Genomic DNA, 10982 nt, shown 5'->3' with positions numbered 1-10982 from the left:
CCTCTGTAGGAGAAATTTGTTAATGTTTGTCCCTATAAAACAATAATGGTAAAAAAAAAAAAATACAAAACATGACGGTAACTAAGTAAGTCAAACCTTTCAATCTGAAGGCTCTACTTAACCACTCCCCCTACTCACTTCCACCAATCCAAAGCTAACAGAACGGAGTAGGGGAGGGTGTAGCCTAGTTTGTGAACGACCCAGAGAAACGCAACACAAATTCAATGTGAACATGTATGTGGCTTTAATAAAATCCCGGACGATTTTGAAATTCCGCCAAGCATTTTTTTTTGTGTCTCAAAAAGAGGGCATGTCAGGGCAAAAGACGACGTCTGGTTACCCTACGGGAAACCCATTTGATTGCTACCTGTTCCACTGTTAAATAGCGGCGCGAATTGGTGAGCGCTATCCTGGTAATTTCTCTGCGTGAGAAATACGAAGTGTGGCGTGTGAGCGTGTGCATGGGTTGAATTGCGTGTGTCTCACGCCGAATGCGTGAGACTTGAGAGCCCTGTTGATTAGTTTACCAGGGGTAAACAACTAGTGGTTTTATCAGTGTTTTATCTTGTATGCAGTATTAATACCCCCCTGTGAGTCCGCACAGGGTCCCTCTCGACCTGCTCGGGTCCAGACGGCGCTCACCGAGGCACACTTTAAAATGCTGATTTTCCCTTTCCAGTGTAACTTTTCCTCAGTCTTCCTCAGCTTCTTTTCTTTCTACTTTTTTGACCAGTAGACCAAAAAATATATTTCATATATTTTCATATATTTTTATATATAAATATATTTCATATATTTTTTTGGTGAAATCGGGTACACGGTTAAGGGAATAAAAACATTGCCTCAAGAGCTCAGGTTCCAGTTTCTGTGTCGTATGGAATGTCGATCGATGCATTTCCATATCACTTTCCCTCAAGCCTGGAGAAAAAAAACACTAAGCATTATCCCAATACTTCGTTTCTAGTTAAGTTTCTTTTAGCCAGTCCCACAGACACAGCAGTTCAATTTAATGTAGCCTACTGAACATTTCCTGGCAGCGTTTATAAACGTGTGGTGGGTACCGGAATAATGCTTTCAAATGCCAAATGGTGGGGAATGTATGACCCTGTTGGCTTTCCATAATTCCAGCCCCCAACATAAACAACTCTTCCATCTCTCTCTATCTCTCTCACACACACACACACACAAACACACACACACACACACACACACACACACACACACACACACACACACACACACACACACACACACACACACAAATATTTCAGAAATATATTTATGATTTATTACTGATCAAGGATTAAAACGGACCTAATTAAACACAAGTAAACATAAAACATTTTTCAAAGAATAAATGTGAAGTATATACATATATTCTGTAAGGAGGCTGTTCTGAATGGCATGCAATGACATTCATATATATACACTCTTTTTTCTGAAATCAACAAAATCAACAATAATACAAATGTGGGCAAATATTCACAATCATCAAAAATATGGAAAAAATAAAAAGATCAACAATTATAGTGAAAGCTTTATAACACAATGAATAACGTTACTGTCAATAACAGTAACAAACACAATAGGTGTATGTAAACCAATATACGCATATCAAAATACTTCTGCATGCATGTATGTATGTATGTATGTATGTATGTATGTATGTATGTATGTATGTATGTATGTATGTATGTATGCATGTATGTATGTATGTGTGTATACATGTTGGTATGGTAAATGTAAATTCATATAGCATATAGATACATAAACAGCATGATCTATTCAAAACAGCACTATTTGTTTATCTTCTCTGCGGCTGGTTCATGTTAATAACTTATAGTTACTTACAGGTTTTTTTATGAAGCAAAGTCTTGATATTATAATCTGAAATGGCTTGTAAATGTCAACCATCCTATACTTCAGCATCAGAGAAGGACCTATCTTTGCTGCGACTCGTGAAGCCTGAGTTTGTGTATGTGACGGATCGGGACTGCTCTTCCTGGAAGGCACTTTCTAGCACCTTCAAGATGGACCTGCGGATCTTCTCCTTAAAGTCCTGGCCCATAAACACATACAGCAAGGGGTTCAGACAGCTGTTTAAGAATGCCAGACTGGTGGTGATTGGGACCCCGATAGTGGTCACATGGTCCAAAGTTTCACTGAACTCTGCAGCTAAGTGGTTAACCAGCTCTATCAGAGCCATGATGTGGTATGGAGCCCAGCACAGGAAGAATGCTGTGATGACAGCCGCTATTATTTTGAAAGGTCGCCCTGACCTTGCCAGGGAGCGGTTCCTCCGAAGGCGATGGATTATGACCGCATAGCAGGACACAACAACGGTGAAGGGAACCACGAACCCGAGGAGGAACCGAGTGATGGTCATCGCCTGGTGGCGAAACTGGCGGAGCTGGATCACGGCGGGGGTTTCGTAATCATCTGAGAGAGCAAAGTTACTGAAGCAGTTGATAATATCCTTGTCGTCGAAAGATGCTCCGGTGTCTCTGAAGATGAAGTACGGAGAGCTGAGGAACAATGCCAGCACCCAGACGCCCAGGCTCACGCAGGAAGCCTTGCGAACGCTCCGGTGGTTCTGAGCCCAAACGGGCCACACCACAGACACGCATCGGTCGATGCTGATCACCACCAGAATGTACACACTGGCAAACATGTTGAGGAAGCCGACAGTGCTGTTGAGTTTGCACATGAATTTGCCGAACGGCCAGTGGAAATCCATTGCTGTGTACGTCACGCTCAGCGGTAAAAATGCTGTGAAGAGGAAGTCAGCCACAGCCAGGTTTAGGAACCAGATTGTGTTGACCGTTTTCTTCATTTTAAATCCAGTGACCCAGATGACCACTCCATTTCCGAGCACCCCAAGAACAAAGGCCAGGCAGTAAACAATAATCGACATGATGTTAAGGGATTGCCTGAGCTCAGCATGATCATCCTCGTCTTCATACTCTTCTTCAAAAGAACCGTTTCCCCAGGACAGGTCTGTGACATTGCTGTGATAGTAGGGTGTAGTGCTAATGATGTCCATCATTGTCTTCAGACCTGCAATAGCAAATTAAACAAAAAATAATAATTTCTCATTTGGTAAATTTATCCTTTCGTCATGTTTTAACATTGACCACCAGATGGCTGTGACGGTCTTCAAGAACTTTCAAATGAGCGTGCGAAATGTTGGGACAATTGGCGAAATATGTACAGGACAATGACAATTTTGTTAATAAATACAATTATGGTTCTTACAAACATACCTACGATATGAAAACATTCGAATTTTAGCCTACAAACACATTTTTCCTGTTATATCTTTATGAAACGGGAGATTATTTTTCACAGTCAAAATAAAATATTACATGAAAGTCTTGTTTAAATAGAAGCCTGCATATAGATTTGAGGATTGATCTTTTGAGAAAATGTACATTTAAATATAATGTTGAACTTGCCAATTAGTCAACATCATGGTCTTTTTATAGATATATAGATATAAATCTTAATTTGATCATGCGAATTTTTAGATAGCACTTTTCAAGTATCTATAGTAAATATATTGACGTTTACGTACACTCAATTATTGACTAACGAGCAAAACAAAAATGTTATTTCTATGGCTGGAGAAACCGGCTGCCAGGAACACAAAATATAGCCCATGCTTTGCTTTGTATACTACTTAATAGTTTTCAAACTATTTTCCTTGACGGATGACGGATCAATACCCGTCTGTTACATTTGTATGATGCACACTGTATATCGTTGTTGTCTCACTTACCTTACTCTATTGTTTCTGGTGTGAAGTAGCGACCAGCAAGACTGAGTCCAACTATAGTGGATGAATGCTGCGAGGCACCAACCTCTTCTCGCTCTTAGAAACCTTGTGACGTCAACCCTTCTCCCCGGGGCGGTACTATAGCCTCCTACATCAATGTATAATACGAACAATTACAAATAATTGTTTTTCATTTGTAGCCAAGATTTGTAGCAAATCTTCAAAACGAGCCACATTAAGGCCTATACCATTCTTAAGGAATCAAACATTCATTATAAAACATAGTAATTCGAAGATACAAAAACTACGCTACACTATAAACTAAACGTAACTTAACTTATACGTTTTTTTAAAACAGTGTTTATATAGGTTACCTATCAAAAAAACGATGGATTAAGGAGATGCAGGCTGAAAAGACTAGAAGACAACTGTGGTGTACTAGAAGCCAGGTCCCCTGTGGGTGGCTTGAGCCCATGTTGAGGTTGTACGGGATGGTTTTGCGTTGACTGTTTTGACTCAACCTTGGGCCATACGCATTTTAACATCCCCTGGCTCCACTGTAATCCAAAGTAAGTGAGAGTCACAACATCTGTCACTAATTTAGGGCTGCCAACAGGGAGGGCCACTCCCTTGCTGACACTGTCCACTGAGCTGTTGTCTCTAACGCAGACCTGCACACAAAGGCAACCAGGTTTAATCCATAACTATAGTACTAATGTATGTTATTATAGCGGTGACATCTGTCTAACACTAGTCAGGATTTTTGATTTCTTTGTCCTGCAGAGAATAGTTTTTAAATAAACAAACATTTCAGAAGAATTAAACTTTGCAAATGCAAAAGAGTGTAATTGTATTCAACTGGATAATAAAATATTGTTTTCTATATTATTGCGCTGCAATCATTGTCTAATCAGGATATCATTATTTTATTAGAAATAATAAAATTCACCTATAAACACTCAGACTATGGCTTTTTGGAATCAATGTTCTTTCCCTCATTTCCCTGGCAGGTTTAAAACCAATCCAGTGCATGTATTCAGTGTTAAAGCTTTAATGTCCGAGATGCTTTAGAAAGATTTCAGAAATGTGTGAACGGGTGGTGAACACAATTGTAAGAGAACACGAGAATATAATATGATCAAGAACGAGTCACGAAGGTGGGGGGATGTTTCCTCAAGGGACTGAACATCAACCTGACATGATGGAGAGAGAAGGGAAAGGAAGCCCTACCCCAACTGATCAAATCCATGTACCTCCCACGTGTTTCTCATTCCTTCATAACACATCTGCTTACATCTGCAGAAGACCACAGTGGGCCTCCAAGTGCTCTGTGGAAATATCTGGTTAAAGCTGGCAAGATTGTATCGGATATATTTTGTAAGACTCTGACCATACGCAGAGACAGGATTCATCCATCTCAAAACGGAATCCCATTCAAAGTTGACTAACAACAAAACCAAACCAAACCAACAAAACCATTTGGGATATAATATAATGTAATGAATATACTCGTAATTTCTTATAACCATAGAATCAGACCGTAGGATCTTGTGTTTGCATACCAAGACACAATAGCGTAACCTGATCAGGTCCTCACGCTGTAAACTGTTAGAATCTGCCCTTCCCTAAAGTCGGTCCAAAACTAATATGCAATGCACTCAGGGACTCCTGTACCCTGCCAATAGGCCAGATGTGAGGGGGAGGCAAGTCTCTGTGTGTGTGTGTGTGTGTGTGTGTGTGTGTGTGTGTGTGTGTGTGTGTGCGTGTGTGTGTGTGTGTGTGTGTGTGTGTGTGTGTGTGTGTGTGTGTGTGTGTGTGTTTGCATGATTGTGTGTACATTTGAGTGTGTGATTTACAAAAACGAGAGTACGGGGGAAGAGAGTGTGTGTGTGTAGCACATCTGTAGCCTCTCATCCAACAACACCCTTATCCATGTGAGTGGGAGGATGTATTATTGCTTGCATTGCCCCCTGAGTGTAGAAATATTAAAATGTTGAATGGACTTAACTCAGCTATGTAAACTTGAAGAGAACCATTTGACAAAAGCAGCTAACGTCTCCTTCTGTGGTGTGTTTGAGCTGGCTCTCAGACTTTGTTCTGTCTTAAGACTAGCTAAACAATTAGTCTGTTTGCTTTTGCTCTATTTTTCTTGTTAGAATTTGATCTTGGTGTTCCCAGTTTTATAAAATGTTGTCTTTGAAAAAATGTTTTCACAAAAACGTTCAATCAAAGTGTGTTGCTTGTGTCTGGAATGGATATTAATAGTTATCCCAAGGCTATAGTTTGAGGGAAGCCTTTACAGACCAAGGTTTGGCATAGTTCTTGATATGCCAACCAAACATGTAATTATGTGTGTGCAGCGCAAATACCAATTTAGGTGTGTTGAGCAACTGGTGTGGTTAAGGGGAATTTAAGTTTTTTAGGGGTGGGTGGTTTTGTTGGAAGCTTTTGATTGAAAGAGTTGGGGGTGTATTTTATTATTCAATACATTTGTTGGTGGGGTGGGGCAGGGGCCCAAAAGACTTAAGTAAAATGTATGCCTAAATCTAGGGCAGTGAAAAACTAATGACATGGTATACAGGGACATAGCAATTTACTCCGTCATTTTTAAAGCTCTTAAGTGAAAAGAAAACCATGAGCTCAAACTTTTTTGTTGTATTCACAACATCTTTCTTCAATTCCCAAAATAAAAGAAGTGTGTTAATAATGAACATTGTCAATAAGAAAAAGAGCTGACGCGCTGCGGAACCACATGTGTGTGTTTCATGTCCTCTGAGGTTTGTTGATCTTGTTGTGGTGCTGACAGGAAGTGGGGCTCCTGTGTCATAGGGGGTAAGGAGGGGTGTGGAGGGGTGACATGGGGTGTGGAGGGGTGACATGGGGGGTGGAGGGGTCAGGAATTTTTTTTTTTGAGTAAAAACAATTGCCAACTGCTTCCCCCTTCTGCCCCAGCATTCTGGGGCTTTTGTTGTTTCCCCTGGATTACACCACACGCAAAGGAATTGCTGTACACTCCTTAACCTAAAACCACTTCCTTATATTTGTCCCTACTTCCAACCACATCACCATTGTATGCACGCGCACACACACACACACACACACGCACGCACACGCACACGCTCACGCACACACACACACACACACACACACACACACACACACACACACACACACAAACAATGACACAGTGCCCTCTCTGTCTATCCCCCTGTATATTTTGAGAAGTGCTGAAAATGGATGTGTAAAATAGGAAGCGGGGGAAAAGGGGGCACGGCTGGTGAAATAAACAAGGAATATTGATCTTGTATTTAAATACGTGTATTGATATTGTCTGTTATCTATGCTGTGTTTGCTGTGTACTGTGGATGAAAAATCCTCGACTGCGTCAGTATAAGCAAAGATGTATATTTAATTCATTGATGTCATAGACCGACAACATCTGGTTGTCTCGTGGTCTTGAAGAAATGACCACTGGATCTCACTCCCAGCTGCCCTGAAATATGTTGTTTATTTTTTTAATCTCTTTTGGAAGCTTTAGCATACGTATGTATGTATTATATGTATTAAACGTCATATACGTAATATACTAATGCGTATTTGTATATTCATATTTTACATTTGAACGGTTTTGAATACCTTTGCTACCGCTCCCATATTGCTTCAATGTTTGGGATTAATAAATGCATCATATGTTATCTTCCAACCATCAATCAAACAAAAAGAGATTTTCCCAATCATCATCGCCGTAACGACCCTCCACTAATCCAGTTCAACATTCAGGGGAACTTCTGCCTTCGTTAATTTGAGTTGTGTCAAGTGTTTTGTATCTCTTATTTACCTTATGTAGCTCTTATGTAGCTCTTATGTATATTATGTATCTCTTATGTATCTCTTATGTATCTTATGTATCTCTTATGTATCTCTTATGTATCTTATGTATCGCTTATAAATCTCTTATGTATCTCTTATGTATCTCTTATGTATCTCATATGTATGTCTTATGCATCTCTTATGCATCTTATGTATCTCTTATGTATCTCTTATGTATCTCTTATGTATCTCTTATGTATCTCTTATGTATCTCTTATGTATTTCTTATGTATATCTTATGCATCTCTTATGTATTTTGTGCGTCTCTCATGTATATCTTATATATCTCTTATATATCTCATATTTACCTCATGTATCTCTCATGTATCTCTTATGCATCTCTTATGTATAGGTTATGTATCTCTTATGTATCTCTTATCAGATATATGTTTCCTCTGTACCAAATGTGAACAACAAACTTATTCATCTGAAAGTAAAATGGAGAACAGGGAACAAATCTGTTGCCGATATAATATTTCATCTGTTGGTGTCGTGATATAAAACAGAGAGAAGAAGCATCACATATTTTGTGATGCATGATATGTTTTCTGGTGTAGTGTTTTCCAGGCATGTGTAATGCATGCATGCAGTTGAGGACTTGCCTGTGCGCGATGGGAATGCATTATATTTTAACCCTAAGTGCATAATCATAGGCTCCGGTTAAACTTAACCTTCTATTTAAATGTTTGCCTGTCTGGTGCTGATAAACACCGTGGCTCACGTCGGAAGCCTCTCAGAACATCTGAGTGCTTGTAACCATGACACAGCATGACAGTTTTCAGCTACACACACATTGTCCCTGAAAAACAATGTGTTGGCAGAAAATTATTAAACCTTCTTAAGATCTCGATACAATTCAAATTCTCTGATTTTAACATGAAAGAGCAAATAAGAAAGTGTTGGATTTCAGTGGAAGGATATGATCATCATAATATCTCTTTTTTGTTCAACCTTAGGTAACTAGATTATATATATATATATGTATATATACACATACCTGGCTGTATACATTTCTCAAATAGTGTATACCCTCAAACTCTACCAACATCAATCAATACCATACCGTTCATAAGGAATATCCACACTCTACTCACGCGACTGCTACTACTTCAGCGACTACTACTACTACCACTTCTACTTCAGCGGCTACTACTACTACTACTACTACTACTTCAGCTACTACTACCAGTCCAGTACTACTACTACTACAGCTAGTACCACTACTACTACTGTCTTCCAGCTTTGACAGTATTACAGTTTTTACATTGTTACAAAAGCTTCCAGCTTTTGTAACAATGTATTTCAGCACTTTGCTTCTTCAGGTAATATATATATATATATATATATATATATATATATATTTTTTTTTTTTTTAATATATATATATATAGATATATATATATATTTCCTGATAGATCGTTAGTTATTACAACTATGAGGGTAATTGTGTACATGTGATTTTTTGTTGTGGCAAGATAGCTGTTGTGAAATTCAGGTGTTTCAGTTCTTCTATTTTAACGTTTATTGAGAGAGTCTATGCCCACATAACTTATGCTTAGGCAACATCTCAAACACAAGTGAACTTAAAAAATAAGGAAGTATGGGAGTTTCCTGGACAATAATACTTGACCAATGATGCAAAAGCTTAAAGACATGATCAGACTTGATTAGATGGTTTTATTCATTTTTAACTAATAGAAAACAGTAAGTGAAGGTCAACAGAACACTGTCAGACACCAAACACTGCAACACAGGAGTCCCGCAGGGTTCTGTTCTATCACCAACACTGTTTACATTGTACACCAATGATGTGTGACTGTGCCCCCTAACAATTATATGGTGACATTTGTGGATGATACCGTGCTCCTGAGCCTTCTGCACAAAGATATGGACCCCAGGATGAGTTAGACCTATTTATAAAGTGGTGTGACACCAACTATCTTATTCTAAATGTGACCAAAATCCAGGAGATGGTTTTGGACCTTGGGCAAGTGACTGACCATGAGCCAGTGGTCATCAAAAATCAGGAAATCAACTAGGTATCCTCATATAAGTATTTAGGGGTCCATATTGATTATCTTCTCTGCTGGAAGACACATATTGACAACCTGTGCAATAGACTGCAGTAGAGGCTATATTTTTTGGGGAGATCAAGATTGTACGGCGTAAGCTGCCACATCATGATGATTTTCTACCGTGCCACTGCAGAGAGAATCATTTGATATGGGATCACCTCATGGTTTGGCAACCTAACCGTTATGCTAAAAAGCAAACTGGCCAGCATGCACAAAACAGCAATGAAAATCATAGGGAGGAAAGAATACAAGCCTATACAGAGCCTTTATGAGCAGGCAGTTAGGAAAAAAGCTAAGAAAATAATTTCTGACTCCCAACACCTACTCTTCCCTGAATATGAAACCCTGCCATCAGGGAGAAGTCTCCATGTGCCATTAGGCAAATCTAACCGCCTTCAATTATAATTTGTCCCAGCCTGCATTAAGCTGATTGTTAATTAACTGATTTCTCATTGTTAAGCTGAACAATGTGCAATAGAATAATGTGCAATAAAAAGGGTTTTCATTTAGCAATTAGCACTTCATCCACAAGTTTTAGTGCAATAGGGCAATTTGCAATATAAATACAATATTAACACTTGCACTTTATCCCTATGCTGTACATTTCTATGCAATACAGCAAAGTGCAATTCGACTTGCAGCCTATCAAGCTCGATGTTAAAATGTTGGTTTGTCTGTTTGTTTTTGTTCTGTTGTACTCTCTGTGAAGTATGTTTCTATGAAAGTAATGATGCACTGTGTCCAAGACAAATTTCCCAACAGGGACAATAAAGTTGACCCTAACCTAACCTACCTAAATAATTTATGAAAGGGTTTGTCTTTACAACATATGCAGCCAAGAAACCTAAATAGATCGTTGTACCTTGTTTACATTGAATACATTGAGTCCTGGGGAAGGCAACACATGTTTTTGATAAAGGACCTTGAGAGAGGGTAGATAAGTGGATCAGAAATACAGACCTGACACACAGTAGTACAGAGCATTGTAGTACTAACGGGAGTTCTGCTGACGGACAGGAAACATGCATCTTTTCCTTCTTATGGCGGTGTTTGGAGGGGCAGGTATTCTAACAACTGCTATGAACTAAAACACATCAAATATTGGTTCAGAAATGGTGTCTTGTTTAATCATTTTGATGTATTATTTGGATTGATTTGATATTGATTGCATTCTCTCATTTGCCTTCACTTCTACTTAATGACTGAATCTAAACTTCAAATAATCTTGAATATGATGCAATTTTCGTACCTCAGTGTTACCT

General features: G+C 38.9%; 2 protein-coding genes across 2 annotated transcripts in view; one reads left to right on the top strand and one right to left on the bottom strand.

The window, feature by feature from the left end:
* LOC307088225 (trypsin-like) overlaps nucleotides 1-10982 on the top strand; it is a gene marked incomplete at both ends in the record, with an annotated part of 66459 nt that overhangs the window by 54094 nt on the left and 1383 nt on the right. The window lies entirely within an intron of this gene.
* On the bottom strand, nucleotides 1601-3065 carry fpr1 (formyl peptide receptor 1). The gene has a single exon (XM_079754042.1). The coding sequence runs from the start codon at nucleotides 3044-3046 to the stop codon at nucleotides 1916-1918; it is 1131 nt and encodes a 376-aa protein (XP_079610168.1). The 5' UTR covers nucleotides 3047-3065; the 3' UTR covers nucleotides 1601-1915.

This window comes from Pollachius pollachius (genome assembly GCF_949987615.1).
Source record: "Pollachius pollachius genome assembly, chromosome: 1".
NCBI classification, from domain to species: domain Eukaryota; kingdom Metazoa; phylum Chordata; class Actinopteri; order Gadiformes; family Gadidae; genus Pollachius; species Pollachius pollachius.
This window is presented reverse-complemented; position numbering and strand designations above follow the sequence as displayed.